This window comes from Neoarius graeffei, chromosome 3 (assembly GCF_027579695.1).
Source record: "Neoarius graeffei isolate fNeoGra1 chromosome 3, fNeoGra1.pri, whole genome shotgun sequence".
In the NCBI taxonomy this organism is placed as follows: Eukaryota; Metazoa; Chordata; class Actinopteri; order Siluriformes; family Ariidae; genus Neoarius; species Neoarius graeffei.
Window position 1 is genome coordinate 70,345,157 of NC_083571.1, and position 23,952 is coordinate 70,369,108.

The window sequence follows — 23,952 nt, forward strand, 5'->3', positions numbered from 1 at the left end:
TCATTAACATGACTGGGTATAAAAAGAGCATCTTGGAGTGGCAGCGGCTCTCAGAAGTAAAGATGGGAAGAGGATCACCAATCCCCCTAATTCTGCACCGACAAATAGTGGAGCAATATCTGAAAGGAATTCGACAGTGCCCTGTGATGACCTGGCGACTTGTCCAGGGTGTACTCCGCCTTTCGCCCGTAGTCAGCTGGGATAGGCTCCAGCTTGCCTGCGACCCTGTAGAACAGGATAAAGCGGCTAGAGATAATGAGATGAGATGAGTTCGACAGTGTAAAATTGCAAAAAGCTTGAACATATCATCATCTACAGTGCATATCATCATCAAAAGATTCAGAGAATCTGGAAGAATCTCTGTGCGTAAGGGTCAAGGCCGGAAAACCATACTGGGTGCCCGTGATCTTCGGGCCCTTAGACAGCACTGCATCGCATACAGGCATGCTTCTGTATTGGAAATCACAAAATGGGCTCAGGAATATTTCCAGAGAACATTATCTGTGAACATAATTCACCGTACCATCCGCCATTGCCAGCTAAAACTCTATAGTTCAAAGAAGAAGCCGTACCTAAACATGATCCAGAAGTGCAGATGTCTTCTCTGGGCCAAGGCTCATTTAAAATGGACTGTGGCAAAGTGGGAAACTGTTCTGTGGTCAGACGAATCAAAATTTGAAGTTCTTTATGGAAATCAGGGACGCCATGTCATTCGGACTAAAGAGGAGAAGGATGACCCAAGTTGTTATCAGCGCTCAGTTCAGAAGCCTGCATCTCTGATGGTATGGGGTTGCATTAGTGTGTGTGGCATGGGCAGCTTACGCATCTGGAAAGACACCTGAAAGGTATATCCAGGTTCTAGAGCAACATATGCTCCCATCCAGACAACGTCTCTTTCAGGGAAGACCTTGCATTTTCCAACATGGCAATGCCAAACCACGTACTGCATCAATTACAGTATCATGGCTGCGTAGAAGAAGGGTCCGGGTACTGAACTGGCCAGCCTGCAGGCCAGATCTTTCACCCATAGAAAACATTTGGCACATCATAAAACGGAAGATATGACAAAAAAGACCTAAGAGAGTTGAGCAACTAGAATCCTACATTAGACAAGAATGGGTTAACATTCCTATCCCTAAACTTGAGCAACTTGTCTCCTCAGTCCCCAGACGTTTACAGACTGTTGTAAAGAGAAAAGGGGATGTCTCACAGCGGTAAACATGGCCTTGTCCCAACTTTTTTGAGATGTGTTGTTGTCATGAAATTTAAAATCGCCTACTTAATTTTTCTCTTTAAATGATACATTTTCTCAGTTTAAACACTTGATATGTTATCTATGTTCTATTCTGAATAAAATATGGAATTTTGAAACTTCCACATCATTGTATTCCATTTTTATTTATAATTTGTACTTTGTCCCAACTTTTTTGGAATCGGGGTTGTATGAGGTTGCAAATCATGTGTTTGCAACATGCACAGTTCTGATAGCCCAGGGAAGAAACTATTTTTGAGTCTGTTTGTTTTACTTTTCAAGCTCCTGCAGCACCTCCCTGAGGGCAGGAGAGCAAACAGTTTGTGACCAGGGTGAGAATTTTCCTTGATGATGTTGCTGGCTTTGCTAAGGCACCATGAATTGGAAATGGTTTCCAGAGAAGGCAGGGGACAGCCAACAATTTTCTCTGCTGTTCTGATGACCTTCTAGTGGGCTCTTCTGTCTGCTGCTGAGCAGCCAGCATGCTACACTGTGATGCAGTATGCCAGCACAGTCTCTACAGTGGAGCGATAGAATGTCACTAGCAAATCCTTGTTTAGTTTGGCTTTCCAGAGCAGCCTCAGGAAGTGCAGCCGCTGCTGGGATTTCTTAACCACCGTCTGAGTGTTTACCGATCAGGAGAGGTCCTTTGAGATCATTGTCCACAGGAACTTCAAGGTTGAGACCCTTTCCACTTCTACCCCATTTATGAGGAGTGGAGCAGGTTCATTTCTGTGTCTCCTCAAGTCAATAACCATCTCCTTAGTTTTACTGATGTTCAGTGCCAGTTTGTTGTTTGCGGACCATACGGACAGCTCCTGGACCTCATTCCTGTGCTGACTCATGTCCTCCCATGATAAGACTGACCACTGTGGTGTTGTCTGCGAATTTGATGATGGTGTTTGAGGCATGAATGGGAGTGCAGTCATAGGTATACAAAGCATAGAGTAGTGGGCTCAGAGTGCAGCATTGTGGGGAGCCAGTACTGAGTGTGATGTTGGAGGAGCTGTGACGGCCGATTTTAACAGTCTGAGGGCCATTGGTAAAAAGTCTTTTATCCATGTACAAATGAATGGGGGAAAGTCCAGATTGTACAACTTTTCCACTAGTCTGCCAGGGATGATTGTGTTGAAAGCTGAGCTGCAATCAATAAAGAGCAACCTTACATACAACCCCAATTCCAAAAAAGTTGGGACAAAGTACAAATTGTAAATAAAAACGGAATGCAATAATGTACAAATCTCAAAAACTGATATTGTATTCACAGTAGAACATAGATATGTTGCAGCGGCCTAACCCAATCAGATCTACCAGATCGCAACAGAAAAATTTACTATTAAAACCAGTTGTTAAAACAAAGTGTGGTGAAGCAGCTTTTAGCTACTATGCAGTACATCTATGGAACCAACTGCCAGAGGACATTAAAAATGCTCCTGCTGTTGGCAGCTTCAAATCTAGGTTAAAGACCAAGCTGTTCTCAGATGCTTTCTGTTAAATAATTAATATTTTTTACATTTTTTATAATCTTTACTTTCTCTGTATGTTTTAAATTTACTTTAATTTTATTCTATTTTATTCCGCTGGTTTCTTTTTCTCCTTTTTTTCTTTTTGGCATTTTATTATTTTATTTCTACTATTGTTTAATTCTTATTATTTTCTTTTAATTCTTTTAATTGATTGTTTTAGATTAAAAATAAAATTATTTTATGTAATTTTATTTCTCTATTGTTTACTGTTTTTGTTTTTGCTTCTGTAAAGCACATTGAACTGCCATTGTGTATGAAATGTGCTATATAAATAAACTTGCCTTGCCTTGCCTAGACAACATATCAAATGTCGAAAGTGAGACATTTTGAAATTTCATGCCAAATATTGGCTCATTTGAAATTTCATGACAGCAACACATCTCAAAAAAGTTGGGACAGGGGCAATAAGAGGCTGGAAATGTTAAAGGCAGGGCTTTGAACCGGTTCAAGGAACGGAAACGAAAACCGGGAACTTTTTCTATTTCACATGGAACAGAAACGAAACCAGAAACTTTATTATTTTTTATGTTCCGGAACAGAAACGCTTATTAAAAATAATGGTAACCGGTTAATACCGGTTTTTATTTCGTTCCTCAAAGTTTCCGTAGCCTACAAATAAAAAAAGCCATTCTTCTCCTGCGCAAGTTTCTATGACCCGCTGGGGTTCACTTCCTGTGTGACGGTCGCTGACTGAATGGAGAGAGCGGGAAGGTGGACTGCCATCACGTCTCCATTACTGAGTGTCTGAGCAAAGAAGAGCCTGAACGATGCAACCTCCCTATTGGCTGTTTGTAAAAATGTATCAGTTGTTGCCCTTCCCACGGGAATCATCGCGGGCTCGAGAGACGAGACCTGACAAGTTAGTTCGTTGGTAGCAGAACAAAATGTCTGGACACAAATCGGGTTTTCAGAAAAGGAAAGAAAATAAACGGAGGGTTGAAAATACAAAAAAGGAGGCAGAAAATGCAAAACGAGTTTTAAGGTAGGACAAATGGTTACTTTTCTGAGGCAGCCCGCCATGGCTGCCTGCAGCCTTATTTATTATAGTCCATTTAGTTAAAATAGTTGATATAAAATGTTTATAGTTATGTGATGGTTATCCTGATTTAGACTGGTGTTTTTTTTGGGGGGTTGCGCGATGTTGCACCCGGGTCCAGATTAGGGCAGAACCAGCCCTGGCTACATTTCAGGTGTAGTTTGTTTTATGTATGTATGTACTTGCATAGATGTGTACTTGGTCTTCCAATATGACGCCTAACAAAATCTCGCAGCGCAGTGACGTCATGCGGTAGCCCTCTATAGGGCCTGACTAGCCTTTGGTAACACACTAAACGAATTATCTTTCATTTTTGGCACTTTTTCTGTTTGTGTAGATGGGAAGACATACTGAGAATCCAAATCGCTAACATTTGAAATAATAATTGTTTTGAATTATTTCTTGTCTTATTTAATGAAGGTTGTAATAGAATTAGCCTACATTTGGCTTAAGCTGGATGAGACAGAGACATAACTTTATAGCCATTTGTTAAACAGCTGGCAGGGAACGTAATTAACCGTTCCGGGAACTAAATTTTTTTGTTCTAACCGGTTCGGGAACGTCTATTTAATGGTGGAACCCAAAACTGGAAACGTTAAAATTCCGTTTCTGTTCGGAACGAACCAATAGGAAAAAAATTCTGGTTCAAAGCCCTGGTTAAAGGTACAAAAAAGGAACAGCTGGAGGACCAAATTGCAACTCATTAGGTCAATTGGCACTAGGTCATTAACATGACTGGGTATAAAAAGAGCATCTTGGAGTGGCAGCGGCTCTCAGAAGTAAAGATGGGAAGAGGATCACCAATCCCCCTAATTCTGCACCGACAAATAGTGGAGCAATATCAGAAAGGAGTTTGACAGTGTAAAATTGCAAAGAGTTTGAACATATCATCATCTACAGTGCATAATATCATCAAAAGATTCAGAGAATCTGGAAGAATCTCTGTGCGTAAGGGTCAAGGCCGGAAAACCATACTGGGTGCCCGTGATCTCCGGGCCCTTAGACGGCACAGCATCACATACAGGCATGCTTCTGTATTGGAAATCACAAAATGGGCTCAGGAATATTTCCAGAGAACATTATCTGTGAACACAATTCACCGTGCCATCCGCCGTTGCCAGCTAAAACTCTATAGTTCAAAGAAGAAGCCGCATCTAAACATGATCCAGAAGCACAGACGTCTTCTCTGGGCCAAGGCTCATTTAAAATGGACTGTGGCAAAGTGGAAAACTGTTCTGTGGTCAGACGAATCAAAATTTGAAGTTCTTTATGGAAATCAGGGATGCCGTGTCATTCGGACTAAAGAGGAGAAGGACGACCCGAGTTGTTATCAGCGCTCAGTTCAGAAGCCTGCTTCTCTGATGGTATGGGGTTGCATTAGTGCATGTAGCATGGGCAGCTTACACATCTGGAAAGACACCATCAATTCTGAAAGGTATATCCAGGTTCTAGAGCAGCATATGCTTCCATCCAGACAACATCTCTTTCAGGGAAGACCTTGCATTTTCCAACATGACAATGCCAAACCACATACTGCATCAATTACAGCATCATGGCTGCGTAGAAGAAGGGTCCGGGTACTGAACTGGCCAGCCTGCAGTCCAGATCTTTCACCCGTAGAAAACATTTGGTGCATCATAAAATGGAAGATACGACAAAAAAGACGTAAGACAGTTGAGCAACTACACTGAAAAAATTAAACATTGGCTCAAATTTAAAAAAATTGAGGTAATCGATCACACCTAATATTGTAGTGTTATACAATATAAATAATTCATTTGATTTGACCTGAAATATTTAACTTCATGTAAACCAATTTCTGATGGTTGAACCAAAGCAATTATTTCAGATTTTCCTAAATTAAAATAAATAAATAAAAAATTTTAAAGATTTTTTTGGGGCTTTTTTCACCTTTATTTGATAGGACAGTGTAGAGACAGGAAATGAGCTGGAGAGAGACGGGGAGGGATCGGGAAATGACCTCGGGTCGGACTCGAACCCGGGTCCCCGGATTTATGGCATGGCCAGTGGTGATCCTAGAGTGATTTACTCCCCGGGCGAAACCCCCTGCTGGCGCCCCCCCGCCCGCCCGCCCGTCTGTCTTTTTTTGGGGGGGGGGTTTTGGGGGACCTTTTTTTGGGGGGGACCTTTTTTTTCGCGCCCGCGCTCGTGCCGCCCCCCGCGTTGGGCTCTGTATTAGCCAACAGAATGTTAACAGCTTTAGATGGTCGTTTAAACATTTCTCGTCGTGTGTTGTACGTCGCGGACACGGCCCGTTACAAATTTGCTGTTACCAGAATGGCAAATGATCAAGTCGTAATGTATTACTTAAGACTCTGTGTAATGTCATAGTAGTGTAGTACTATGGTAGTAAAGTCTTTTTGATGACTAGTACAACGTTCCGCTGGCGGGATTGTGCATATTATGGGGCTACGACAAGTTAGGCACACACACACACTGATGACGTCACCTGCGCAACTTTGGTATCGAGGGCTACTGCATGATGTCACCGCGCCGTGAGATTTTGTTAAGCGCCATATAGAGATCTTGCAGTCACGTGACCAGAAAGTACACAACCGCCATCTTGTCGGTAAAAAACACCGCTGAATACTGCTGCACTCGTGTACAGAATGGATCAATTTCAACCGACGGACAACACGGCTCATTTTTCTAATGAACAGATAATTAGATATATGTCTAAAATAAACGATCTACAGATTGGTGACCCTTATGGCTTACCGGACGGAGTTTTCACGACCGGATTTTGAACTGCCAGCGGAATACCCGGACGTGTATAATTACCTCATTAACTTTCCCTCGCTGTTCAGTGGTGAAGCACTGCGTGCTTATAAATCTCTGGACAGTTATCTTTACAGAAATTCAGGATTTTTCAGCGACTCAGATGTGGCATCTTGTAAACAAGAATCCTCATTGGACGGGTAAGTCACTTAAGTATTGAGTATAGCACTGACCAGCCAATTATAGAATAGAATAAGGTAATTCCAGCTGTAATTCCAAATCATCCGTCTTGTTTACATGGATCTGGCGTTGGAGAGGTAGAGGCTTAGCAGTGGAGGTTTGAGTGGCTGTTTTCTGAGCTTAGTCAACAGGCCGGCTCTGCAGCCTCGCTTTTGCTTCCGCTCCCGACACCGCCTCCTTCGCTTTGCTTCTGATAACAATCCACGGAGACCCCGCTGGTCTCGCTATCTCGTCCGGAATGTTGTGCATGCGATGGAAATCGCTACAAACCGTCATTTTCTGCTGGAAACCAATGTCCAGTAAGTCCATACGGTTGTAGTGGATATTGAAGTCCGGTACAGATGAACAACACGCAAAAATGCACACAAAAAAACATAAAAAACGCGCACAGGTAGGGAGAGCTTGTAGCCGCAGCCGTTGTAGTAGAATTGTATATAGTAGAGTTTTCCAGAAGAAAAGGTAGAAGTAAAAGCAGAAGTAGAACCAGAAGTAGAAGTAGAAGGCGGAATATGGTATTTTGACCTACAAGATGGCGTCTGTCACAATCTGGATCGGCTGTGACGTCACATGCAAGTGCTCCATTGGAAGACCAAGTACACATCTATGCAAGTACATACATTCATAAAACAAACTACACCTGAAATGTAGCCAGGGCCGGTTCTGCCCTAATCTGGATCTGGGTGCAACATCGCGCAACCCCCCCCCCCCCAAAAAAAAACCCAGTCTAAATCAGGACAACCATCACATAACTATAACTATAAACATTTTAGATCAACTATTTTAACTAAATGGGCTATAATAAATAAGCCTGCAGGCAGCCACGGCAGGCTGCCTCAGAAAAGTAACCATTCAATGACACAACTGAAAGCCTGCAGCCACGGCGGGCTGCCTCAGAAAAGTAACCATTTGTCCTACCTTAAAACTTGTTTTGCATTTTCTGCCTCTTTTTTTGTATTTTCGACCCTCTGTTTATTTTCTTTCCTTTTCTGAAAACCCGATTTGTGTCCAGACATTTTGTTCTGCTACCAACGAACTAACTCGTCAGGTCTCGTCTCTCGAGCCCGCGATGATTCCCGTGGGAAGGGCAACAATTGATACATTTTTACAAACAACCAATAAACAGCCAATAGGGAGGTTGCAACGTTCAGGCTCTCCTTTGCTCAGAGACACTCAGTAATGCACTTATTCTCTGTCTCCTGGCAGAAAGCTCCTTGGTTTGCTTGTGTCTCAATCACAGCTGGTATTCTGTAGAAAGACTTCTTTTCACCTTTCCCATCAGCTTTGTTGGAACACCCTAACACAGCACAAAAGTTTACCATTGTAGGTTTATGATGAATCAAGTGCCTCGTGGGTTTAAATTCCGCGCGCTGCCGTTATTTCCCCCTAATCACGAGTTTGTTGGTCTTCCAATATGGCGCAGGGTTTGTTTACTTCCGATTTCCGGTGACGTCAGTGAAAAGGGTCTATTGGGCTTCTCCATCCAAAATGTTCACACACACACACACCCGCCCGTCTTGTTTTTTTTTTTTCGGGTTTTTTTTTTGGGGGGGGGACCTTTTTTTTGGGGGGGGGAACGTTTTTTTTTTTTCGCGCCCACGCCGCCCCCCGCGATGCCGCCCTGAGCGGCTGCCCGGTCGGCCCGCCCCCAGGACCGCCCCCGGGCATGGCGCCTTAGTCGACTGAGCCACAGCGCCCCCAAATACATTGGTTTTATTACTTAATGTACACTGAAAAAAGTAAAACAAAGTTGTTGTTTATTTAATGTATTTGTTTTCATTCCAGTGAATAAAAGAATAGTTTGCTCCCATATTCAAAAGTTGTTTAAATGAATTTAAAATATTCAGGTTTAACATTATTTATAAATTTAAAATATTCAGGTTTAACAAAGATTATTTATAAATAATCTTTGTTAAACCTGAATATTTTAAATTCATTTAAACAACTTTTGAATATGGGAGCAAACTATTTTTTTTATTCACTGGAATGAAAACAAATACATTAAATGAACAACAGCTTTGTTTCACTTTTTTCAGTGTAGAATCCTACATTAGACAAGAATGGGTTAACATTCCTATCCCTAAACTTGAGCAACTTGTCTCCTCAGTCCCCAGACGTTTACAGACTGTTGTAAAGAGAAAAGGGGATGTCTCACAGTGGTAAACATGGCCTTGTCCCAACTTTTTTGAGATGTGTTGTTGTCATGAAATTTAAAATCACCTAATTTTTCTCTTTAAATGATTCATTTTCTCAGTTTAAACATTTGATATGTCATCTATGTTCTATTTTGAATAAAATATGGAATTTTGAAACTGCCACATCATTGCATTCTGTTTTTATTTACAATTTGTACTTTGTCCCAACTTTTTTGGAATCGGGGTTGTAGATGCTGGGGTGTTCCAGGTAGCTCAGTGCAGTGTGGAAGGCTGTGTTGATGGCATCCTCAGTGGATCTGTTTGCTCTGTATGTAAACTGGTAAGGGTCAAAAGTTGGAGGGAGGCAGTCTTTGATGTGCTGTGCCACCAGTTTTTCAAAGCATTTCATGACCACTGATGTGACATTAAGGCTGTTGATGGCTTGCTTCTTGGGAGCAGGGATGACAGTAGCTGATTTTAAGCAGGATGGGACTATGGCTTGTGACAGGGAAAGATTGAAAATCTTTGTAAAGACCCCCAAGAGCTGGTCAGCACAAGCTTTGAGTATATATATATATATATATATATATATATATATATATATATATATATATATATATATATATATATATATATAATTTTTTTTTTGTATACTTAGTACTTTTGCACTACTCCTTCACTGCCTTGTATTTTTCTCTTTATATATTTTGTTGCTGTAACAATGCAAATTTCCCCTTGTGGGATAATAAAAGGCTATCTTATCTTATCTTATCTTATCTTATCTTATCTTATCTTATCTTATCTTATCTTATCTTATCTTATCTTAATTACTAACACTGGCCACTAGGCGGTGTGTATGACTGGTAATTACTAACACTGACAGGCATGCACAGGACCGAAACCATCAGAAAACAACTCGATGGGTTTCTTTGTATATCCACATTCTATGCCTATGGGGCTCCGCTATTATTACACCTAGTGGTCAAAATGGGAACCAACAACTGCTAATAAACAGGCATATGGACAGTTTTTTTCCCCCCTTCTCACTCTATAGGAGGAGCAACAGATAGGACAGATAATGGCATGGTTGCCAGATTGGGTGAGTTTAAATACTGATCTATGGACACCAAGATCTTGTTTTACAGCAAATAATCTGAATTAAATGCAATACATTTTCACAAAATAGCAACATGTAAACACAGTGTGTCCCTGTTCAACAGTAAGGTATATAGGGAAGGTTGGAAAGGAGGATTGTAGAGTGATGTATCTGTCTGTCACTCAAAGTCTGAGAAAAAGAAGAAATGTCTCCATTTTCTGATTTGCACATTTTTAGAGTAGTATTTTTCAGGTATTTTGTTTTTGAGGTCTGGTTGGGCTGAGAGAAAAACCTGCAGACGATGGACACAGGTGCAGCAGTAGGCCAGGATCCGTGTCAAGCTCCTCTGCCTTTTCACAGGTCTTGTTTTTAATCCTGCTGATGTCCTGCATGGTGCTCGTGGGGGAGCTGGTTTAAATGCCAACCACCCATCCATATGGCAAGTTGTACTGGGTTACGATGTTAGCATTAGCAGGACACAAAAAGTGTAACCTGATCTGACAATATTCTGAAACCTGTTAACCCTGGTTAAAGACATTGCCTCAAACACAGATGAAGGTTCAACTAAAACCACTCCAAATGAGCTGCTTGACTGTACGCTGGATGACTTATCGTCTCTTAACTGTATCTTACAGGGTTACTTTAAATATTCACGAGGCATTAGCCTACAGCATAACTCAAGTGTGATAGTCTCGATATTTTTTAGTTTGTTTGAGGCTATCTCAGGTATGGCTCTTCAATATATACTATATGGTCCTGAGACACTGCTGCTCTGGACAACATGCACATAATCTGCTAAATAAAAATAAATAAATAAAATAAATAAATGTATTTATTAATCAATAATAATAATAATAATAATAATAATAATCAGGAAATGCCTTGGATGTGTGTGTGTGTGAGAGTGAGTGAGTAAGAGAGAGAGAGAGAGAGAGAGAGAGAGAGCGAGCAGGTGACTCAACAGTGTGGCTGCCCCACCCAGAACAATCTGAAAATCTCTAAGTTTTACACACACACACACACAGGGCCGCTGACAGCTTTGGCTGGGCCCGGGACAAAATGCTCTGAATGGGCCCCCTCCTGAACGCCATTAAATGTATTCCGTTACGCCCCAAGCCTGCATGCGACAGCCCCCGCAGTGCCTTCCTAAACTCGTGGATAGTCTACTATAATCACGCGATTGGGGTGCTCTTGAAGGAGCAGCGATGGACAGGGGATTTCGGGCAGGGCTGGGGGCGAACATAGTATACTGTGCGTGCGTACTGTCCAGTGTGAAAAGCAGAGAACACCACACCGCTCGAGAAACGGCGGGATATGATTGCGGGCTAATGTGAATATTCTTAGCTTCAATCAGATATATGAAACACAATGTTATTAAGCCGTTGTGGTTATGAAATGATTCAATGCCCTGTGCGTTTGATATGGTGTTCAGTGTGACTTGCTCTCCCCTCGTTTGTAACATGAATTGCGTGCCGCGCGTGCCTTGGTTGGGGTTACTTTACGGGGCTGGAAAAAGTTGGCTGTGTCTTACCTGGCTCAGCTGCCCCACTGCCTTTGCTAGTACCTGCTGCATCATCCGAATCTTTTTTAAAATATTTATGCAGTGAGCCCCTGAGTCTCTTGGTTTCTTCCTCTCTTTTTCTCTTTTCTTTGGTCCTGACTTGTGCATGTTGGCAAATGGCACACACGCTGATTGTCGAAGCGCTATGATCGAACGATGTCAGTTTTTTCCCCTTAATCAAAGAGTCAGACCAAACCATTTTTGCATTAGGGGTGGTAGGGGGTTCTTGACGCCTTTTTCAAAGACAATAAAGGCAAAAGATCTAGAAATAATTTACTGAATGCAAATATAGCACATTTCTCCCTCAAATCAACACATTTTGAATTTGAAATGAAATAAAATAATCGCAACTTCACGAGAGCCCAGTTCTGGGCCCTCCCCATTCCTGGGCCCGGGACAACATACCCGTTTGTCCCCCCTGTCGGCGGGCCTGCACACACACACACATACACACACTGAGTAGCACCTGTTACAGAGACATAAACATGAAGACATGTTATTTATCTCATTCAGGACAAATTATTAAATATTTCTGACTAAAAATCTGTTCATGCTGAATGAGGAACTTTATTGATGAGATTAAAATGGAATCTACACAAAGATCTTTCAATGTTATACAGTAAAAAAACAAACAAAAGTCTGAGTTCACAACCAAGATGTAACAAAATTCACAAATGCAGTAATAAAGGAGACAAATCAAAAATTTCAGGAACACTTTACTAAGGAATGATGTTCATATAGCAAATAAAAATAACTCTGTAAAGCAAAGATGCCTTCAGAAATACTGAGAAGAATCATCTGGAAGTAGAATAATTAACTAAAGAGCAGTAAACAGGAATAAAATACAATTAATCAGTATTTGATCTTGACTTGAAAGCTGTATCGGTTCTCTCACATTCACTGTTGTGCAGGTTTATCAAGAAATAAAAACATTTTTTGAAAAACATTTCTTTGGAGGACCTCTCGCAGTTCCTCACACAATTCCTGACTTGTGTTTCTCACTTTGTTTCTGTGTCCTCAATAAAACCTGTAAAAGTTCTCAATTGTTGAATAGCTTACTTTCTTCAAATAAATACATCTGAATTTTGTGTTTGTTTACTTCTTGGTTTGTTAAATCTTAGTGACACTCATTGAAAAATTATAAATCTGAGGTTAAATCTAGAACCTTCTACATTGTTTAACTTGTTCTTTAAAGGTTCTCTGAGAGATTTTGCTCATTTGAGTCAGCAGAGAAGAGGTATTTAGGGAACCTGTCAAAATGGTTTTGTTTTGGTGGTGAAAAAATTTGTATATATATTTTTATTATTAAAAAACGTTGGTGGTGAACTCAGAGTTTATTGTCCTGTTATTTGTTTAGGACAGATCCAAGTCAAGACGAGTTTTAACCGTTGTCTCCACGGTTTGGAGGTGTAATCGTTGGTCCAGGTGCAGGAACGGGGGTGGGGTCTGGAGGAGGGGCAGGGCCCGGTATAATCCATGGGTAGATCTGCCACAGGATGTTAAACCATGTGGGCTGCTGTACGGGGTAATGATGGAAAGAAATACTCTGGAGAAATACAAACACAGTTCACTTTAAATTTTGCAAAATGTATAAAACTTTAGATCATTATTGATTCTTTATAGTTTCAGGTGTTTGTGAAGAAGTTCACCTCATCGCTCGAGGATGATTTCCAGCGGGAGTGATGATGTGAATCCTACAATAAACACCATCCATTTATAACCTTGTGTAGCCTTCATTATTATATTTATATTTTCATTTATATTTGTGTGAAAAAAATTAACTTGCTCATACTTACAGCTGCTGAGAGTATGAGACAGACAATGAGTAGAAATGAAAGCATCCTGTGATTGTGCACTGATAATCTAAAGAAGAACAATAAAGTATTTGACTAAAGGCAAACTTTATGATAATTAAACCATATATTTTCTTTGTGATAAGTTAGAATTCATAAAAGATTGGAATGTTTGATCTCTCCAATGCCCTGTAATCTAACAAATGCTTTATGAAGACACATTAACACATTTTGCTATTTTATGTGCTGTGATACTGCTGATAAAACATCTGCTGATCAATCAAAAAAATGTCAATCAATCAATCAATCAATCAATCAATCAATCAATCAATCAATCAATCAATCAATCAATCAATCAAAACACATATACTGGGAAAATCTGCTCAAAATTGTTTTGTTGTACCAGTAATAAATCAATATACATATAAAACAATAATTACATAACTTTATAAAAGAATAAGGTCTGGGAAAATTTGTTACTTTGTTTTTTGTGGTGGTAATAAATCAACAGCTTTAAAAATATTAATAAAGTAGAGAATAGAGACAATAAACACTGGAAAACTTGTTCAAAATGGTTTTGTTTTTCAGTATTAATCACAGAACAATATCACTGAGAAGCAAAGAAACTTTAAAGAACTGAATGTAACAATATTGACTTTTTGCAATCTGTATTGTATAAAATAAAATATACATTTTACAACAATAAATTTTAACCTCAATCTTGTTGCATGTAAAGGTCCCATATGTCACCACAGTGTGTCACTCCTGGATCACCAAAGACTCAAACTAACACAAAATATTTTGTACATTAAAGATGATGAAAATGTGGTTCAGTCATATAATAAAACATTCTGTACTAATAAAAAAATAAAATTTATATATGGATTATCTAAAAATAATTTAAAAAATGAAGAAGAGGCTTAAAGAAGATTCCCAAAGCCCAGAAATTAGCCAGAAAATATACCTGGATTCTGAGGACTTACATGAATCTGTTCAATCACCTAAGAAAAGTGGAGACTCAGGACTTTGTTACTAAAGGAAGTGAACGTAAAGTGTGATGTGTGATATGTGAGAGTCTGTTGATGCTTTAGAGGAACCTCCGCCCTCGACACAGACTAATCCCCCAACAGGGAATTACAACAAGTGTCACAATGCTCTGAAGCTTTAAGGGCCATTTCACAAGCTCAGAGCCGAGTTTCAGCTCTTACTTCAGTTTAGACACCGCCCAATGGAGTGAGGGTGTTTAATCGCCTCTAATCGCCCCACAGCCATTAAACAGATTTAATATTCATTCCTGTTACAGCTGTCATCTCCTGAGAAACCGATGCAAAACCTTTGGGATAATTCCACAACAGCAGAGCCTTTTAGTTTTACAATTTAGGCATGGCACGATAGCACGATACTGAAATACTACCTGATCCCGATAGTGAAATATCACCTGATCCCAATACTGAAATCTCACCTGGTCCCAATAGTGAAATATCATCTGATACCGATACTGAAATCTCACCTGGTCCCAGTACTGAAATCTCACCTGGTCCCAATAGTGAAATATCATCTGATCCTGATACAGAAATATCACCTGGTACCAATACTGAAATATCACCTGATCCTGATATTGAAATATCAGCTGATACAGATATTGAAATATCAGTGATACCGATACTGATATATCACCAGATACCGATACAGAAATATCAGCTGATACTGATACTGAAATATCACCCGATCCTGATACTGAAATATCACCCGATCCTACTGAAATATCACCCGATCCCGATACTGAAATATCACCCAATCCCGATACAGAAATATCACCTGATCCCGATACAGAAATATCACCTGATTCCGATACAGAAATATCACCTGATTCCGATACAGAAATATCAACTGATACTGATACTGAAATATCAGCTGATACTGATACTGAAATATCAGCTGATACTAAGACTGAAATATCACCTGATATTGAAATATCACCAGATACCGATACTGAAATATCAGCTGATGCCAATATTGAAATATCACCAGATACCGATACTGAAATATCACCTGATAGCAATACTGAAATATCACCTGGTACTGATACTGAAATATAACCTGATCCCGATACAGAAATATCACCTGATACTGATCCCAATAGTGAAATATCACCTGATACCGATACTGAAATATCACCTGATCCCGATACTGAAATATCAACTGATACCAATACTGAAATATCGCCTGATACCAATACTGAAATATAAGCTAATCCCAAGACGGAAATAGCACCTGATACTGATCCTGAAATATCACCTGATCCCGATACTGAAATATCACCTGGTCCCGATAGTGAAATATCATCTGATCCCAATACAGAAATATCACCTGATCCCAATACAGAAATATCACCTGATCCCAAGACTGAAATATCAGCTGATCCCAAGAGTGAAATATCAGCTGATCCCGATACTGAAATATCAGCTGATCCCGATACTGAAATATCAGCTGATCCCGATACTGAAATATCAGCTGATCCCAATACTGAAATATCACCTCATACTGATACTGAAATATTACCTGACCCTGATACTGAAATATCACCTGATATCAATACTGATATAACAGCTGATCCCAATACTGAAATATCAGTTGATACCAATACTGAAATATAACTTGATCCCAATACAGAAATATCACCTGATACAGATACTGAAATCTCACCTGGTCCCGATACTGAAATCTCACCTGTTCCCAATAGTGAAATATCACCTAGTCCAGGTGCAGAAATATCACCTGGTACTGATACTAAAATATCACCTGGTCCCGATACTGAAATATTACCTGGTCCCTATCGTGAAATATCACCTGGTACCAATGCAGAAATATCACCTGGTACTGATACTAAAATATCAGTGATAATGATACAGAAATACCACCTGATCCTGATACTGAAATATCACCTGATATTGATACTGAAAAACCACCTGATCCCGATCCTGAAATTTCACCTGATTTCGGTGCAGAAATATTACCTGATACTGATACTGAAATATCACCTGATTCCAATACAGAAATATCAGTTGATACAGATACTGATATATCACTTGATACTGATACTGAAATATCACCAGATCCCAATACAGAAATATCAGCTGATACCGATAATGAAATATCACCCGATACCAATACTGAAATATCATCGTATTGCGATACTGAAATAACACCTGATACTGATACTAAAATATCAGCTGATACCGATACTGAAATATCAGTGATACCGATACTGAAATATCATCTGAAACCGATACTGAAATATCACCTGATATTGATACTGAAAAACCACCTGATACAGATACTGAAATATCACCTGATACAGATACTGAAATATCACCTGATACTGATACTGAAATATCATCTGATACTGATACTGAAATATCAGGTTATTCCGATACTGAAATATCAGTTGATCCCAATACTGAAATATGATCTGATACCGATACTGAAATATCACCTGATCCTGATACTGAAATATCACCTGATACCAATATTAAAATATCAGTGATACCGATACTGAAATATCAGCTGATACCAATACTGAAATATCAGTGATACTGATACTGAAATATCATTTGATACCAATAGTGAAATATTAGCTGGTACTGATACCCATCCCATATTGTTTACTTTAAAAAGTACCCAGCTATAATTATTTTTTGTAAAATTGATTAACTTTACAGGGTAACTCATTAAACTCTGTAAAATATACCATATAAATGCAATCAAATCAATCAGTGTCAACTTTATTAAAAATTCAACACTATTTTTAAAAATTAATTTGAATAGTGACCATCAGAAAACATGCATTTACACAAGAGATGGAACTATATCACCTTTTCTTTTCAAATAGTGATACTGAAACCTTGATATTGAAACCCATCAGATATTTTTTTTCTTAAAATCCTAATAAGTATTCAAATGGTTGGGAGCACTTTACATAAACAGTAAAGGATTAAAATACAGAGCTAAAACATGAGCAAAGTCTAAGTTATATTTGTATAAATAATTATATCATTATTTTCTCAGAATATAAATATGTAAGTAAATAAACACTCTGTGCTACAGTAAAATACTGCATGCAGAAAATTAATCAGCATTTATATCTAAGATCCCTGTTTTGGCACCATTCTGTGTAAACTCTAGAGACTGTTGTGTGTGGAAACCCCAGGAGATCAACACTTTCTGAAATACTCAAACCAGTCTATCTGGCTCAAACCAACACTCATGCCATAATGAAAGTCATACTTTGAGACCACAATTTTTCCCATTCTGATGTTTGAAATGAACATTAATTGAAGCTCTTGATTTATCTGCATTATTTTATGCATTGTGCTGTTGTAAAAAAAATAATCTCGTCTGGAGATAGCGGCGCGCAAGGACGCAGCGGCTCTGAGCTCTCGGATTCGGTGTATAGTTTCCGTAATGGCATGGATGTTTTTGTGTGTACAGGTGTGTGTGAGTGAGAAAAAACAAATCTACACCCCAGCAATGTTGAGGAAGGTGGGATTCTCATGTCGTGTGGATGTTACGACGGATTACCAGCTGAACGGACTCGGCCGTTCAGCTAACCGGCCGCTCCATGCACCGCTTCCACAGCATTCCGCTGGACATAGCGAGATCGCCGGGCACACCCTGGATTGTTGTCGGGCCAAAGAGACGCCGGAGGCGGCGCAGAGACCGGAGGCAGAAGTGGGGCTGCAGGGGCGGCCTACTAGCACGGCTAAGAAAACAGCCCTACAAACCCCCGCTACCAAGCATCTTCCTCACAAATGCTAGGTCCATCATCCACAAAATTGACAAACTGGAGTTACTGATGGCACACAACTGGAACATTCGTGACTGCAGTGTGATGATTATCACGGAAACCTGGCTACATCCGCTCATCCCGGACTCGGCCGTTCAGCTAACCGGCCGCTCCATGCACCGCTTCGACAGGAATAAAAGCTCTGGTAAGAGCAGAGGAGGGGGGCTCTGTATTCATGTTCATATGGACTGGTGTACAAACAGTAGGGTCATACACACACTCTGCTCTCCTGACCTGGAAGTAATGATTGTGCAGTGTAGACCCTTTTACATGCCCAGAGAGCTGACAACAGTAATCATTGCTGCTGTGTATATCCCACCAGATGCTAATGTTAGCACAGCGCTCTCTCAGCTGTACGCCACCGTTAATAAACAAATGCAGGCCCATCCAGAGGGAGCTTTTATTGTTGCTGGGGACTTCAGCCAAGCTTGCCTTAAGACTGTGCTCCCTAATTTCGTACAATATGTACAGTGCTCCACCAGAGGGAAGAACACATTAGACCATGTTTATTCCAACCTGAAGCAAGCCTACAGAGCAGTACCCCTCCCTCACCTGGGCATGTCAGACCATCTTTCACTGATCTTGGTCCCTGCATGCACCTCCCTCAGGAAGAAATCCAAACCTGTCACAAAGAACATTAAAACCTGGCCTGAAGGAGCACTCTCCCAGCTTCAAGATTGCTTTGAGCGCACCGAGTGGAGCATATTTGATCATCTTGACCTACAGGAGCACACAGAGACTGTTCTGTTCTACATAAAGAACTGCACTGACAGTGTTACTGTGGTGAAGCGCATCCGGATCTACCCCAACCAAAAACCATGGATGACCTCGGATGTCCGGACACTCCTGAGAAACTGAAACTCTGCCTTCAAGTCAGGTGACAGAGAACAGTACAGTGTGGCGAGGGCAGAGCTGCGGAGAGGCATCAAAGCTGCTAAGGCTGCTTATAAGAGGAAAGTGGAGGACCATCTCGCCAACAATAACCCGTGGATGGTGTGGCAGGGGCTACAGAGCATCACCAGCTACAAAGGCTCCACACCCATCACTACCATCACTGATGCATCGCTGGCTGAGGAATTAAACAGTTTCTTCTCCCGCTTCGAAGCAGAGGCTCCACACACAGCTGCACGACCACCACAGGCCTCCAGTCACAGCACACTCACACTCCAGGAACACTAGGTGAGGCAGGTGCTGAAGACTGTGAACATCAGGAAAGCAGCCGGACCAGATGGTGTACTTGGAAAAGTACTCTGCGCCTGTGCTGACCAGCTGGGGGGAGTCCTGACCAGGTTGTTCAACCTCTCACTGTCACAGGCTACTATCCCCCAGTGCCTGAAATCAGCTACCATCATTCCTGTCCCAAAGACTCCTGCCCCAAAGTGTCCCAATGACTACAGACCTATTGCCTTAACATCAGTAGTCATGAAATGCTTTGAGAGGCTCATCCTTCACCACATCAAGGACTGTCTCCCCTCAAACCTGGACCCACATCAGTTCGCCTACAGAGCTAACAGATTGACGGAGGACGCCATCGCTATAGCTCTGCACACAGCACTCAGCCACCTTGAGCAGCCAGGGAACTATGTCAGGATGCTGTTCATAGACTTCAGCTCAGCATTTAACACCATTATTCCTGACATCTTGGTGGAAAAGCTGATTACATCGCTCTCTCCCCCTCCATCTGTGCCTGGATCAAAGACTTCCTGACTGACCACCCTCAAGCGGTTAAGGCAGGCACCACCTGCTCCTCCACCCTGACCCTCAGCACAGGCTCTCCTCAGAGCTGTGTGCTGAGCCCTCTCCTGTATTCCCTGTATATGCTTGACTGCACACCCATCCACTCCTCCAATACCATCATTAAATTTGCGGATGACACCACGGTCATCGGCCTTATCAGCAGAGGGGATGAGACTGCATACAGGGATGAGGTCAACATGCTGGCAGGTTGGTGTTCTGCACACAATCTGCTGCTCAACACCAGCAAAACTAAGGAGATGGTGATTGACTTCAGGAAGCACAGGGGGGATCCAGCTCCACTGAGCATCAAAGGGGACTGTGTCCAGCGGGTGTCCTCCTTCAGGTTTCTTGGGACACATATAGCCAAGGACCTCTCCTGGACTGCCAACACATCCGCAGTGGTAAAAAAGGCCCGACAGCGACTCCACTTCCTAAGGATACTCAGAAGGAAGCATCTGGAGGAGAAACTGCTAGTGGCCTTTTACCGCAGCACCATCGAGAGTGTCCTGATGTACTGCATTACAGCTTGGTATGCCAACTGCTCTGTGGCAGAAAGAAAGAACCTGCAGAGGGTCATTAAAACTGCACAACACATCACTGGCAGTCCCCTACCCTCACTAGAAGACATTGCTAGCACACGGTGTCTCAGGAGAGCGAGGGCAATCACTGCTGACCCCTCACACCCGGGATAGCACCTGTTTACCCTAATGCCTTCTGGCAGGAGATACAGGTGCCTCAAAAGCAGGACAAACAGACTTAAAAACAGTTTCTTTCCCTGGGCCATCAGGTCCCTGAACTCATAAGAGAGTGTATGCTAGTGTAATGTGTAAATGATGTAAATATGCATTCCTTTCTTATTTCTATATTACTCCTTTCTTATTTTACTGTTTTACTGTTTTCTTTTAATATTTTACTGTTTTTTTTTCTTTTTTATATTTATTATGCACCGGCCGCAGAAGCACTGCAATTTCATTGTACAGGGAGTGCAGAATTATTAGGCAAGTTGTATTTTTGAGGATTAGTTTTATTATTGAAAAACAACTATGTTCTTGATGAACCCAAAAGACTCATAAATATCAAAGCTGAGTATTTTTGGAAGTTGGAGTAGGGCTTTCTTAGTTTTAGCTATCTTAGGAGGATATCTGTGTGTGCAGGTGACTATAACTGTGCATAATTATTAGGCAACTTAACAAAAAACAAACATATACCCATTTCACTCATTTATTTTCACCAGGGAAAACAATATAACAACTCAACATTCACTAATATACATTGCTGGCATTCAAAAAAAAACAAAAAAAAATAAATCAGTGACTAATATAGCCGCCTTTCTTTACAAGGACACTCAAAAGCCTGCCATCCATGGATTCGGTCAGTGTTTTGATCTGTTTGCGATCAACATTGCGTGCAGCAGCAACCACAGCCTCCCAGACACTGTTCAGAGATGTGTACTGTTTCCCCTCCTTGTAGATCTCACATTTGATGAGGGACCACAGGTTTTCTATGGGGTTCAGATCAGGTGAACAAGGAGGCCACGTCATTAATCTTTCTTCCTTTAGACCCTTTCTGGCCAGCCATGCTGTGGAGTACTTGGATGCATGTGATGGAGCATTGTCCTGCATGAAAATCATGTTTTTCTTGAAGGATGCTGACTTCTTCCTGTACCACTGCTTGAAGAAGGTGTCTTCCAAAAACTGACAATAGGACTGGGAGTTGAGTTTGACGCCATCCTCAACCCGAAAAGGTCCCACAAGCTCATCTTTGATGATACCAGCCCATACCAGTACCCCACCTCCACCTTGCTGGCGTCTGAGTCGGACTGGAGCTTTCTGCCCTTTGCTGATCCAGCCACGAGCCCATCCATCTGGCCCATCAAGACTCACTCTCATTTTATCTGTCCATAAGACCTTAGAAAAATCAGTCTTGTGATACTTCTTGGCCCAGTCTTGACGTTTCATCTTGTGTGTCTTGTTCAGTGGTGGTCGTTTTTCAGCCTTTGTTACCTTGGCCGTGTCCCTGAGTATTGCACACCTTGTGCTTTTTGACACTCCAGTGATGTTGCAGCTCTGAAATATGGCAAAACTGGTGGCGAGTGGCATCTTGGCAGCTTCACGCTTGACTTTCCTCAGTTCACGGGCAGTTAGTTTGCGCCTTTTTTTTTCAACGCGCTTCTTGCGACCCTGTTGACTATTTTGAATGAAGCGCTTGATTGTTCGATGGTCACGCTTCAAAAGCTGGGCAATTTTAAGAGTGCTCCATCCCTTTGCAATATATGTCCCTATTTTTGACTTTTCTGAGTCCGTCAAATCCCTCTTCTGACCCATTTTGCCAAAGGAAAGGAAGTTGCCTAATAATTTTGCACACCTGATATAGGGTGTTGATGTCATTAGACCACACCCCTTTTCATTACAGAGATGCACATCACCTGGTATGCTTAATTGGTAGGAGGCTTTCAAGCCTATGCAGCTTGGAGTAGGCCAACATGCATAGAGAGGGTAATGTGGTCAACATACTCATTTGCCTAATAATTCTGCACTCCCTGTATACCTGATGTGCAATGACAATAAAGATTCTATTCTATTGTCAAGGGATTGGCTGATTAGAGAACTACAGAAAACAGCTGCAGGTGGATGTAGGGGTGTTCCTCATAACCAGGTGGCCGGTGAGTATAATTTGATTCATAATGTTTGCATGGCATATCAGACCTTTAATTTGTGATATCAAATATTAAATGTAAAATAATAATAATAATAATAATTGAAATGCTTTTGTTCCAACAAAACAGATTTGTGAGTGTGGTGTAAACATATCTAATACTTTAATGAGACAGAATATAACACACAGGACAGAAATATGCTTATTATGGACATGTCTTTATTTCAAGAAGCTACCAATAATCTTACATAACAAGATAATTTGAAGTGGTGGTGTTATTTGCCTGTGGTAGGGGCAGAGGCCAGACGTCCGAGCAGCAGGGGCAGCAGAAGATTCAGCATGTTGTTGGTGTTTATGTTGGGGTTGGGGTTGGGGTTGGGGTTGATGCTGGGAATGTATGGAAAGAATGGTGGCTGGAACCGTACTCTTTGGTTAGACTGGAAATATACAGATACAGTTATAAAAAAAGTGAACTAAACACATCCATCACTTTATCAATTCTCTCTCTCTGTGATTTACCTCATTGCTGGATGAGCGCTTCTCTCGTTCATGCTCATCCTTAATCTATGAAAACAGAACAGAAATCTGATCTGGGTCTCAGCTGGACAAAGAAAGTAAAAACAATGGCAGATGTTCTGTGTATGTTGCATTCCTTCAATTCAAAGTTAAAAACAATGCAAAATATGCTTCAAAATTTTTCTGATTTTCAATTTGTTTTACTGAATTAAACATTGCTTCACAAAGTTCAGTACTTACAGGAACAGCACAGGAGACTGCAATAAAGCACACAGCGATGAACACCAACACGATCTTCATGGTGATCTTGATTTCTGGCTAAGAAATTCACAAAATAGATGAATTTTAAAAAATTATTAAAAATGACCACAGGTTAAATGTTCAAACAGACATTCACTTACCTTCAGAAGCAGACGTAAATCGGTCTATTCACAGTCCTAGTTGCATACCTCTGCTCTTCTGTGTTCTATTTTATACAATTTTTCAGCCCACGATTGACCAATCAGTAACAATACCTACAACGATGACACAACTCCTTCAACAATATTCATTTTTCTGAGGAGTTAGGAAATGAAGTGTGATTCAGATTGACTCTGTTTCTGGGAGTGTGTCATAGCTTGGCATTGCAAATCGTTGTGAAACTGTGACTCTTGTAAATGCTATCTAATCTCACAGGACATTATGACAGATGTTTATGATTGTAAACACCTAAAACTTTGTTTCCTCACCAGACTCAGCTGTGTGTCTGCTTTATAGCCAGAAAAAAAGAGAAAATCTTCATCTGTTGTTCAATCTTCTTTGTTTGATTTTTGTAAAATGCATA

The 23,952-nt window shown here is 40.9% G+C and overlaps 1 protein-coding gene across 1 annotated transcript; it reads right to left on the reverse strand.

The window, feature by feature from the left end:
* Window positions 1–22,812: 22,812 nt before the first annotated feature.
* On the reverse strand, window positions 22,813–23,635 carry si:dkey-22i16.7 (uncharacterized). Its single transcript, XM_060915981.1, has 4 exons — window positions 23,531–23,635; window positions 23,370–23,447; window positions 23,133–23,177; window positions 22,813–23,050 (listed from the first exon to the last, which is right to left on the reverse strand). Exons 2-4 carry the CDS (start codon window positions 23,427–23,429, stop codon window positions 22,889–22,891), a joined length of 267 nt encoding a protein of 88 aa, XP_060771964.1. The 5' UTR covers window positions 23,430–23,447; window positions 23,531–23,635; the 3' UTR covers window positions 22,813–22,888.
* Between the last annotated feature and the right edge of the window lie 317 nt (window positions 23,636–23,952).

Excerpts from the sequence above, each read along its gene's own strand:
- si:dkey-22i16.7 (XM_060915981.1), bottom strand. The coding sequence starts at position 23,429 with ATGAAGATCGTGTTGGTGTTCATCGCTGTGTGCTTTATTGCAGTCTCC. Across the intron at positions 23,178-23,369 it reads CAGTCTCCTGTGCTGTTCCT|ATTAAGGATGAGCATGAACG; the intron begins GTAAGTACTGAA and ends CTGTTTTCATAG. Across the intron at positions 23,051-23,132 it reads AGCGCTCATCCAGCAATGAG|TCTAACCAAAGAGTACGGTT; the intron begins GTAAATCACAGA and ends GTATATTTCCAG.